Genomic DNA, 12,697 nt, shown 5'->3' with positions numbered 1-12,697 from the left:
TTGTTCCAAACCAAAAATTAAAATTCAAAGCAAAATACAAGTTGGGATGCCTCCCAATGGTGATGTCGTCAACATCATTTAGCCGGACGCTGAACTCCTCTTCATTGTAGCTTCAAGAGGATGACAGACTTGGCCTGATCAAAATGATCATACAAGTAGGGCTTCAATCTTTGCCCATTCACCTTAAAATTACCGGTCTTCTCACAAGTTACTTCAACTACGCCATATGGAAACACCTTAACAACAGTGTAAGGCCCGGACCACCTCGATTTCAGCTTGCCTGGAAACAACTTCAATCTTGAATTAATTAATAATACTTGCTAAACTGGTTGAAATTCTTTCCTAACAAGGTTTTTGTCATGCCAAACCTTTGTCCGTTCCTTGTAAATTTTGGCATTCTCATATGCCTCATTTCTGAACTCTTCCATCTCATTTAATTGTAGCAATCTATTTTCTCATGCTACTGCCATGTCCATATTCAGTGTCTTCATAGCCCAAAAATCTTGATGCTCAAGTTCCACCGAAAGGTGACACGCCTTCCCAAAAACTAACCTATATGGCGACATGTCACAGGCGTCTTGAAAGTTGTTTTATATGCCCATAATGCATCATCAAGTTTCTTAGACCAATCTTTCCTTGATCGTTGCACAATTTTCTCTAAAATACTTTTCACCTTTCGGTTTGAAATCTCTGCTTGACCATTACTTTGAGGATGGTAAGGCAAAGCATTTCTATTTCGCACCCCATACCTCGCCAATAAAGCCTCAAATTTCTTGTTAGAAAAGGGACTCCCTTCATCGCTAATGACAACTCGAGGATTTCCAAACCGAGTAAAAATATATTTTTGAAGAAAGTTGAGGACCGTTTTGCCATCATTTGCATGTGTTGTAGCTTCTTCCACCCATTTTAAAACATAGTCCATAGCTAGAAATATGTACAGATTGTTGTAAGATGATAGAAACTGTCCTTTGAAGTCAATCCCCCACACATCAAACAATTCAACTTCAATAATTCCGGTCAAACGCATTTCGTTTCTTCTTGAGATGTTCCCAGTCCTTTGGCATCTATCACATGCCTTAACAAACTCATGGGCATCCTTGAACAAAGTTGGCCAAAAGAACCCACACTAAAGAACTGAAGAACCTTTGCAGTTGTTCTAGCACCCCCAAAGTGACCCCCACATTGAAGAGTATGGCAATGAGTCAAAATGGAATGCATAAGTCAAAATGGAATGCATCTCCTCTTCAGGCACACACCTTCAGATTATCTGATCTGCACAGTGCTTGTAGAGGACTGGTTCTTCCCAATAATAGTGCTTCACCTTAGAGAAAAACTTCTTTAGTTGTAGCCTTGACATCTCTGGAGGAGTTACATTTGCAGCTAAGAAGTTCACATAATCTGCAAACCACGAGACCATCAAACTTTCCTTCAAGGAAAATAACTGTTCTTCTGGGAAATCATCATTTATCTAGACTTCTTTCATGTTTTGACTTTCTTCCACTTCTAGCCTAGACAAATGATCCACCACAAGGGTTTCCATGCCCTTCTTGTCTCTAATTTCCAAGTCAAACTCTTGTAGAAAGAGAACCCATCAAATAAGCCTTGGCTTTGCATCCTTCTTGGTCATAAGGTATTTAATGGCAGAGTGGTCAGTATATACAGTTACCTTATACCCAATTAGATACGGTCTGAATTTATCACAAGCAAAAACTATGGCTAAAAGCTCCTTCTCTGTCGTGGCATAATTCAGTTGAGCATCATTCAAGGTTCTACTAGCATAGTAGATAGTGAGAAATACCATGTCCACTCACTGCCCCAAATCTGCTCCAACTACATAGTCACCCGCATCACACATCGGCTCAAAAGACAACTATCAATCATGTGTAATGATTATAGGTGCTGAAGTAAGTTTCTCCTCGAGCACCTTGAATACTTGTAAAAAATCCTCTCCAAACTCAAATGGAATTCCATTCATCAACAACCCAGATAGAGGCTTCAAAATCTTGGAAAAATCTTTAATAAACCTTCTGTAGAACCTCGCATGACCCATAAAACTACGAACCCATTTAACTGAAACTGATGGTGGCAGATTTTCTATGGCGGAAATATTTTCTCTGTCAACTTCAATGCCCTCATTAGAGATTTTTTGCCCCAACACTATGCCCTCTTTCACCATAAAATGGCACTTCTCCCAGTTTAGTACCAGATTAGACTCCTCACACTTTTTCAAAACCAGCTCCAAGTTGTTTAAGCAGTGATCAAAGGAAGAACCAAAAACTGAGAAGTCATCCATGAAAATCTCGATGCACTTGTCAACCATGTCAGAGAATATGGCCATCATACACCTTTGAAATGTAGCTGGTGCATTGCAGAGTCCAAATGGCATTCTTCTTAAAGAAAATGTGCCATAAGGACATGTGAATGTTGTTTTCTCCTAGTCCTTTGGTGCAATAGCTATATGATGGTATCTAGAATAACCATCCAAGAAGCAGTAATACTCATGACCAGCCAACCTATCCAGCATCCAATCAATAAATGGCAGTGGGAAGGGATCTTTCCTCATTGATTTGTTGAGTTTACGGTAGTCGATACATATCCTCCATCCCGTGACAGGATGAGTTGGAATCAGTTCATTGTTTTCATTCTTGACCACTATCATCCCTCCTTTCTTTGGAATCACTTGAACTAGGCTCACCCATTTACTATCAGATATTGGGTAGGGCACCTCTGAGTCTATCCACTTCACCACTTCTTTCCTCACTACCTCCTTCATTGGAGGATTTAACCTCCGTTGAGCATCAATAGTTGGCTTACTGCCATCTTCCATCAAAATTATATGCATCACTGTCGAGGGGCTGATCCCCTTTATATCAGTCAAAGTCCACCCAATGGCTCTCTTGTACATATGCAACACCCTCAATAACTTCTCTACTTCAATCTCATATAGCAAAGCAGATACAATAACAGGAAGTGTTTTATTCTCACCAAGAAACTCATACCGCAAGTGATCAGGTAAAACCTTCAACTCCAACTTTGGTGGCTTCTCTACTGAAGGTAATGGTCTCTCGACCACTGAACCAAGCTCTTTAAAGTATCTCCTCTTCAGAGGCCCATAAGAATCCAACCACTTCACGTACTCTATGGCCTCCTTACCATCTTGCTCAGTCACTTCCTCCTCTACCAACTCAACTCAAGAGGATCTTTTACTATCTTCTTTGTTTCTACTAAAATCTTAACCACATCAACTGCGAAACAATCATCATTGGCCCGGGAAAAGTCATAGCTTTGAGTACATTAAAATCAACTTCCTCACCCTGTACTCTCAGCCTTAACTCACCATTCTACACATCAATAGAAGCTTGGGACATTAGCATCCTCCTCCATATCAAGTACAATAAAGTCTGCTGAAGATGAACTTGTCCACTTTTACCAGGACGTCTTCTATAATACCCCAAGGATGAGCTAATGATCTGTCTGCAAGTTGTAAAGTCACTGTGGTAGGCCTTGCTTCCCCCAACTTCAATCTTCTGAAAACAGAAAGCAACATCAGATTAATTCTCGCCCCCAAACACTACACCAAACACCTATTACCATAACACATCATTATAATAGTATTTAAAAAGAGTTATTGTATATGTGAAAAATTTCAGGCAGCAAGTTAAAATAAAGTACCGCCAAATGACTTAAGTTTTTTCTACCTTTCCTGTGTACCCATTTCCCCTATACCCATTTCTTCAATCTTTCTTCAATCTTTCCCTTCCTGGTCTCTCTCGGTCTATCTCTCTCGTAGACCTATCTCTCTCGGTCTTTCCCGTAGACCTATCTCTCTCGGTCTCTCGGTCTTTCCCGTAGCTTGCTCTTGCAGGTCAGCCCTCTTCGATTAGTTCTTTTTTGTTTTGTTTTTGTTATTATAGTGTGGGTTTTGTGTAGATTGTTGCTCTGTTTTATCGAACATTTGTGTAATATGCTTAAATTATATTCCAGTCAAGGGTTTCTCTGATTCAAGAAGTAGGTGATAGTTGTGATTTTATACATTTTTTCTAATCTGCATTTCTTCTGGCAATGAAGGTCACCGTTAGAGCCTCTTCCTCTCTTTGTACCAAGTTCTCCTTTGCTCTATCAATGGAGGAGCCTCTTCTATTATGAGAAATACCTCAAACCCACCAGCTGTTTCACTCATTCTCAGGTACACAAATTAGGCACCTTTACTGTATTTTTTAACATTCTGTTTTCATGTAGCTTGATACTAGTGCTTCAGAAACAAACAATTTTTATTAGCTTTGATGCTTTAGTTTTTTAGGTTATTAAGCTTATGGATGAGTTTTCTATCTTTTGAGTACATATATGAGAAATACAAATTATGCTTTTTGTTTTTTTAATATCCTCCGTGTTTACACCAAGCTCTGTTTAGTCAGCTTTTTTAGTTGTACATTTACTTTCTGATTTCATGTAGTTTGGTACTATTACTTCATGAATAACCAATTTCTAATAGCATCAAAAGTTTGATGTGAACTAGTAATGATTTCTTTTTATTTTTCCCCCAACATATGACTTAGTTATTAAGAGTTTGGGGTTTGGTATTTGGTGATTCATTAGAAAATTTGGAATATAACTAGGCAGGTAGTTTTTTGGCTGGTTTCAACTTATGGCTACATCTCTTTCTAGATTCATTAATAATTGAGTCATGTAGGATAGACTTTTTACGATATTGTTAGTTGATTGTTATAATTGTTATATTATTTCATATAATATAATATTAGATTAAATAATGTGACAAAATGTGATTTGTCACACCTTGTAACATATTATTGAGAGTCACAAAATTGGACTAATGTGTGTGCCCAAATGTGACATGTTTTGGAGTTACAAAATCAGTTACAAATTTGTAACTCCCAAATATTACCCAATAATGTGTATATTATATGTTACACATTTGAGATTGGATTTCATAAAGTCATGATGATATATGACTGTTGGAGACATGTTTTTAACTCCCAATAGGTGTTTGGAGGTTACAAAATCATGTGGGAAAGGATTTGGGACGTTTTGGAAAAATGACTTTTTTGTGCTGAAAATGGCCTATGGCCGCGGCCTGGGGGACAGAAGCTAGTGGCCGCGGCCACTGAAAAGTCGTGGCCGCGGCCAGTGAGGCTGACAGCCTATGTGAATTTTCAGTTTTTTCCAAATTGAACGGTTCTAACATCCCAAATAACTCCCAAATCTCCATTTTAATTCCATAAACATCCAATTAAACATTGGTAACAGCCATGGGGGTTGGTGGAATTTGAAATTCAAAGGGGCATCTCAAACTCTATAAATAAGAGTCTAATGCTCACTTGTATGACACACCTTTTTTCATCCACAAAGCACTGGGCTGAAAAATACACCAAAAGGCTTGATAATTCGAGAGAGCTATTTCCTAGAGAAATCCCTTAGTGCTTAGAGAATAGGGGGAAATAAGCTTTTGGACAAAGGTCTTGAACCTTGTTCAAGTTGGTGATCCCCACTACTCTACACTTTGGTTGAGTGTGAGAGTTTTTTTTTGTTTTCATTCTTTTGTTCTTCTTATTTACTTGTATTATTATAGTATTGAGTTTGTAATCTTCTTCTTCTACATCTTTTTATTTACTTGTATTTTGAGCAATTGAGTTGTAATACTTATTTAATCAATATTATCTTGTCCATTGTATTTTTGCATAGAGTTGTATATTGGTTTTTCCATATTTCCATTGAGCAATAATATATATTCTCTAACAATCAAAAGCTTAATTTCCTTTTCAATGGAAGGAGAAACCATGGAGATCATATGAGGATCCAACTTTGAAAAGATGGTAAGATAAGGTAATGTTCTTCTTTGGTTTACTTAGAAGATCTAATGGTTTTCATATAGTGATAGAAATGAGAAGAAGAAAAGTTTATAAATGAGATTCATTGTTTTCTAATCTCCTTGTTTTTTAGTGGTTAGATTAGAAGATAATATAATATCTTGAGTTTTTGTTATATGTGATTAATATGTAAATAATCTAGTAGATTATTGGGTAATATGATAAGCATGTTATAGAATTGTCTTATTATGAGATAATGATAAATTATTGAGATGACAATTTATGAGTTTTATATGACATGCCTATATATTGATTTTGTGAATCAATAGAATATATCAATATGTGGATATGTGAATTATTGTATGATATTTGTGATATATTTACAATATCATTATGAGATTAACAATGCATGCTAATATGATGGATATATGTTGACAAATTGTGTGAAATTTCTTTGAGACATAATTATGTTAATATATAAATGTATATTGATTTATACATGAGAATTATCATGATTATTATGATATGTCATATAATATGATTATTAAGGTGATAATAATGTAAATATGTTTATCATATATTATTGAAATGTGATGAGTTACCATTTATTTGGTAAATAAAGAGAATTATTTGAGAAATTAAATTTCTCGTTTAAGTGTTGACCATCTCATTTTATGAGATAAGAAAAGATGAACCTAAGGGGGTTACATCTTTTAATGATAAGTGTCTTGCCATTGCAAGAAAAATGAATCAAAGTGGATTAAAAAAATTGTGGAATGACATATTGACTCAATAGACCTATAGTCTAGAGTGTGGTCAAATAAAATATATTTGAGAATTATTTAGTGACAATAATTCTTAAATATTCAATGAGGAGACATTTTCAAAATTGGAGAAGCAATTTTGAATCTTTACATCAATGATGAATAAAAGATAACTTTATTCATTTTGGTTAAAGATGGTGATATGTTTAAATTAATCTCAATGAGGAGATAATTTTTAAACAAAAACATAAGAAATTAAAGTATTATTCTATGATGATTCTTTATTTTGCTATGAGACATTTGTGTGAGACATTAACAAAGTTTCAAAATGAACTTGTTAAAATAATAGGTAAGTGTGTAGACTTATTGTTTCATAATGTGATTATTTGTTTGAGAAATTCTCACATTACACTTGTGTTCACATTTTATTTTGTGAAATATATAAAAGAAAGCAACAAAGTGAAAGTTACTTTCAAATAAGTGTGCCTTGCTTTAGCAAGTAAATGAATCAAGATAAACATTGAGGTTTTTTATCTTGATCTATTGAGTGTTTATCATGAAGCTTCAGGAATCATGATGAACTTTGAGAATCATAGGTCTAGATTTATCTTGGAGGATAAATGACTTATTAGAAATGAAGAGATTTCTATTTTAAAGTGATATTTATTGTCACTATATGAGAAATGTGGGGGTGATGCTCCAAAGTTAATCAATTTATTTTGTTGTTAATTAATTGATTAATTTGGTCATTCTATCAAATAGGTGATTTGGAATTCCACATTCTAAATCACATTGGCTATATGTGTATAGAATAGATAAATCTAGACATGCTTGGTATCTAAAGTTAATGTTTGTAATATTTTTATTCAAGAAGGAATCAATTTAAAACATAAAAGAGAATTGTATAAACAAAGAGATTTCTAAAATTAATATTCAAATATTTATCTTGGATATTAAACTATAAAATAGTGGGGGTGTTGACTATGGTCAAAATCACTATTTTAAAGGGGTAACTGTTTTAATCAAACTATGGCTAGCAACAAAGTTTGAATAAATAATGAGAGTGTCTAAGTGTGCATACATGAGAAAAGAAATGATTAAAATGGAATCAATTTTACATCTCAAGAGATGGGACTTAGACTCCCTTAAGAGATTCACGGTTGATGGTAACCTATCTTAATACTAGTAACCAAACTAGTACTAGGTTCAATAGGTAATAACAAGTCAATCAAGTGAATAAATAGTAGTACTCAAATTTTGTCCCATCTGAGATATGAGTACTAGTGTGTTACCAAAATGAGGGTTAAAACCGAAAGGTTTTTTAATAGAATTCAGTCTTGAAAAGACAAGTATTTTAGGGTAACAAAATACTGTAAGAGTTCTACCTATATAGACCTAGGGGTGGTGCCGCCCCTCATGAGAATTGGGAGTCATTCTCAAGAAAAGTCTATGAATGGAATGTGCACATGGCCATTAACGGTCCAAAAGCGAGACATTGAGGTCTCAAGTGAACATAGCAAAGGTGTGTGTGTTATCACCGATTTGTTATCAAGGGATAGTGGTTCAATGCTTCGGCAACCAAAATTTCAACAAACTTTGAGATAATTACACTAAGGTAAAATTCAAGTCGAAAGACATTTTACTTTCTGCACCAATGCAAAGGTTTCTATAGAGAGTGATTATTTAATCAAGTGGGGGAATATCATATTTTAATATAATGTTTGATTGATTAAATAAGTGTTACAAAAAGTGATTATTTAATCTAGTGGGGGAATGTTATATTATTTCATATAATATAATATTAGATTAAATAATATGACAAAATGTGATTTGTCACACCTTGTAACATATTATTGAGAGTCACAAAATTGGACTAATGTGTGTGCCCAAATGTGACATATTTTGGAGTTACAAATTTGTAACTCCCAAATATTACCCAATAATGTGTATATTATATGTTACACATTTGAGATTGGATTTAATAAAGTCATGATGATATATGACTGTTGGAGACATGTTTTTAACTCCCAATAGGTGTTTGGAGGTTACAAAATCATGTGGGAAAGGATTTGGGACGTTTTGGAAAAATGACTTTTTTGTGCTGAAAATGGCCTGGGGGACAGAAGATAGTGGCCGCGGCCACTGAAAAGTCGTGGCCGCGGCCAGTGAGGCTAACAGCCTATGTGAATTTTCAGTTTTTTCCAAATTGAACGGTTCTAACATCCCAAATAACTCTCAAATCTCCATTTTAATTCCATAAACATCCAATTAAACATTGGTAACAACCATGGGGGTTGGTGGAATTTGAAATTCAAAGGGGTTTCTCAAACTCTATAAATAGGAGCCTAATGCTCACTTGTATGACACACCTTTTTTCATCCACAAAGCACTTGGCTGAAAAATACACCAAAAGGCTTGATAATTCGAGAGAGCTATTTCCTAGAGAGATCCCTTAGTGCTTAGAGAATAGGGGAAATAAGCTTTTGGACAAAGGTCTTGAACCTTGTTCAAGTTGGTGATCCCCACTACTCTACACTTTGGTTGAGTGTGAGAGTTTGTTTGTGTTTTCATTCTTTTGTTCTTCTTATTTACTTGTATTATTATAGTATTGAGTTTGTAATCTTCTTCTTCTACATCTTTTTATTTACTTGTATTTTGAGCAATTGAGTTGTAATACTTATTTAATCAATATTATCTTGTCCATTGTATTTTTGCATAGAGTTGTATATTGGTTTTTCCATATTTCCATTGAGCAATAATATATATTCTCTAACAATAATTTACATGGGTGTTAGTAAGATTTTGTATTTTCTTTTTCTTATCTGTGAATTGTATCCAGATTTATTCATAGGAGGCATGGGGCTGGAGTGATTTGATCTTTTTTGTCTTTTTTAGATAAGTTTTAGATATGTGTTTCAATGATTCTATTATGTTGAGCCAGCAAGAACACTTCTTTTCGCTTTCCTTTAGGTGGTTTTTTCTTCTTTTTATCTTTTTCCCTTTTATTCATTTGAGGAAGTTGAAATTTAATGGTGCTATATTAGTCTTTAGTTTTTTCAACTGTTTTGGTACTGTGAACTAACATGTTTTATTGTTTGAGGTTTCAAATGCTCTGATTTGAATTTGAACAGAAATTACTGTTAAAATTTATGAAAAATAGGAACTCAAATGGAGGAAAATGATAAGAACTTGTTTATGAAAAATAGGAAAACACTTCTGCTGTTAATTGTTGTTTTTGCAATGTTGTATTGGATCACAAATTGACGTCGAAGTCATTGAATTGTAAATCGTGAGACTAAGAATAATTGTTGTTTTAATATGTGTTTTGAGTCATCCAATATGTCTAATTTTCTCTGGAGCAGTAGCAATTTCATATTGAATTTACAATTAGTTAAGAAAGTTGGTTAGTGGTTATGCAAAAGGGTGTATAAATTGACTTTGAAGTCTTAATATTTGCTCCTGTTGTGAATATTTTTTGTTTAAATTTTTCTCTATGCATATTCTGTTTAAGACTTTGATTTATGCAGTGTCTTCATTAAATGACTTTTTTTTTATTTAACTTTTCAACTCTCATGTATTTTTATAATAATTCTATAGAAATAGTAATTTCTTTAACTGACCTTAAGTTTTGATATTGTGCTTTGTTGTGTATAGGTATGGCAAAGAAGTATGTGACGCGGTTGTGGCGAAATGTCTCACCGGTAGGCCTAAGACAGTGGAGAAGGCCCAGGCCATCTTCATGCTTTGGATTGAATTGGAGGCTGTAGAGCCTTTCTTGGTATGTCGTTTCTTATATTTTCTATCTTTTCTTTTTCATTCATACAGTAATGCTGGTGTGTTTGTTGCAGGATGCAATGGAGAAGGCGATAAAAGCCAAAGTTGCTAAAGTTGTTGTACCCGTAATTGATGTCATGTTTCAAGCCTTAAGGTTTGTATTGAGTTTAATTTTGCGGGAAATGTTTCTTGTACTTCTTTATCTAATCTGCATGTTTGGTTTGATAGTGAGTTTGGAGCAAAAGTTGTGCCTCCAAAGAGGATATTAAAGATGTTGCCTGAGCTATTTGACCATCAAGATCAAAATGTTCGTGCATCTTCTAAGGGACTTACTCTTGAGCTTTGTCGATGGATTGGAAAGGACCCTGTAAAATCAATATTATTTGAGAAAATGAGGGATACAATGGTATGATAACTTCTTACATGTACGGCTTTGCGTATGGAATTTTTTGTTGCTCCCTGATCCTTGGAAGTAATGACTTATTTATTATTTTTTATTTTTTGAAGAAAAAAGAATTGGAAGCCGAGCTGGTGAATGTAATAGGGGCAGCTACACCATGTCGCAAAATAAGGTGAAAATTAATTTTTTTCATTAGCTATTTGATCTGCTTGCTATTTTTATTTTTCTTTACCTAGTTGGTATTGATGTCTTCAGGTATGAGCAAGACAAGGAGCCAGAAAAGGAGGTTGTATCTGAAGTTGTGGGTGCTGGCCCATCTGAGGAATCTACATCTGATGGTGTGTAATACACATAGTCTATTAGATTATTCTTTTTCTTGGTTGATATTAAATGACGACAAGTAGGTGTTCTATCAGCGGGTAACAAGTGATTACCATTGTAGGAGTTTGACACTTTAGTGTTATATTTTATTAGTTTTTTTACTGCAGTGATGTTGGTTATTTAGCTCTCCTGTTTATGCATAGTTTAACATATTTTAATTGTCAGCTCCTTAGGAAATAGATGAGTATGAGCTCGTTGATCCTGTTGATATATTGGCTCCTTTGGAGAAGTCTAGATTTTGGGATGGAGTGATCAGTCTTCTTTCTTCTCTCTGTCAAACTAGTTCAGTTTTTTTTTTTTTGGTTGTAGTGATTTAATTTAGGAATATTTGGTTTTGATGTTCCTGTATTGCTATTAACATCTTGTGCCTTATGTCACAGAAAGCAACCAAGTGGTCAGAACGGAAAGAGGTTGTTGCAGAGCTAACCAAGCTTGCTTCAACAAAAAGAATAGCACCCGGTGATTTCTCAGAAATCTATCGGACACTAAAAAAGGTACATTGTCTTTTTATGTTTGGGTATTTCGTTTGCATCGTTTATACCTCTCTCTATTGCCAAGGATCTTTTTAATATTGCATAGTTAAGTGTTCAATCTGCTCCATTAAGTTTTAACTTCATGCTTTATATTCTTACTTCTGTTATAAGTTTATACTTTCTTTTTGAGTTGATGAATAAAAATCATTTAATTCTTTTTCTGTACAGCTCATAACAGATGTTAATATCGCTGTAGCAGTCGAGGCAATTCAAGCTATTGGCAATCTTGCTCGGGGTTTAAGAACTAATTTCTTTGCAAGTTCACGCTTCCTATTGCTAGTTTTGCTGGTATGTTCATTTTTTGCTAGCTAAAAAAATAATATTATATCAACTTAAAATGCAAACAAACTGTTTGAATGTAACCAAGGTGTTCAAGTGTTCATTTACTTTTTGCCTGTTACTTACAACTGAGCATGGTGGTATTTTTTTTTTGGATTTTGACTTGTACATTCATTTTTCTTATTAATAAAAGTGCACTTAGTCATACGAGTAGATTCTTTTTTAGAAGTTCAAATGATGTTGACCGTAGCTTTGATTTGTATATAAAGTGATTTTTCTATTCAATTTTACTTTTAATATATATTTTGATCTGGTTTATCTCAAATTTTTCATAGAAATAATTTAATAAAGATTGAAGAAGGGATATTGGTTTATTGCATTTATCTAACTCCTTTGATTTATCTCTCTCTCTCTCTCTTATTTTTTTTATAAAGGAAAAATTGAAAGAGAAAAAACCTGCCTCTACTGAGGCACTAAATCAAAGTCTTCAGGCAATGCATACAGTTGGGTGCTTAAGTCTAGCTGACATTGTGGAAGGCAAGTATATCTTTATCCTACGCTATAGTTCTTTAATTCAGAATATAGTATTGTCATAGGATCCCTTACTATGTTTTTGGTTTAAGTTTTTTTTTTATTAGAGATTAGATGACATAAATTCTTTGCATTTGAGTGTTTGTAATCGCTTTGATAGGTGGTAATTTTGATTTTGCCCAAACTGTAATGGATGTTGTCTATTGCTGA

General features: G+C 34.2%; 1 protein-coding gene across 1 annotated transcript; it reads left to right on the top strand.

The window, feature by feature from the left end:
- The first annotated feature begins 9,757 nt into the window (after positions 1-9,757).
- On the top strand, positions 9,758-12,697 carry LOC133815112 (protein MOR1-like). The gene is made up of 11 exons (XM_062247993.1): positions 9,758-9,834; positions 10,244-10,367; positions 10,438-10,517; positions 10,592-10,769; positions 10,871-10,935; positions 11,019-11,101; positions 11,252-11,259; positions 11,525-11,638; positions 11,846-11,965; positions 12,391-12,493; positions 12,648-12,697. Exons 1-11 carry the CDS (start codon positions 9,758-9,760, stop codon positions 12,695-12,697), a joined length of 1,002 nt encoding a protein of 333 aa, XP_062103977.1.

Source organism: Humulus lupulus, chromosome 2, assembly GCF_963169125.1.
Source record: "Humulus lupulus chromosome 2, drHumLupu1.1, whole genome shotgun sequence".
Lineage (NCBI taxonomy): Eukaryota > Viridiplantae > Streptophyta > Magnoliopsida > Rosales > Cannabaceae > Humulus > Humulus lupulus.
Note: the sequence above shows the minus strand (reverse complement) of the source record. Positions and strands in the feature narration are given on the sequence as shown.

Coding starts and splice junctions, on each gene's coding strand:
- LOC133815112 (XM_062247993.1), top strand. CDS start 9,758: ATGGAGGAAAATGATAAGAACTTGTTTATGAAAAATAGGAAAACACTT. Junction 10,936..11,018: donor ACACCATGTCGCAAAATAAG/GTGAAAATTAAT, acceptor TGATGTCTTCAG/GTATGAGCAAGACAAGGAGC. Junction 11,966..12,390: donor TCCTATTGCTAGTTTTGCTG/GTATGTTCATTT, acceptor TTTTTTATAAAG/GAAAAATTGAAAGAGAAAAA.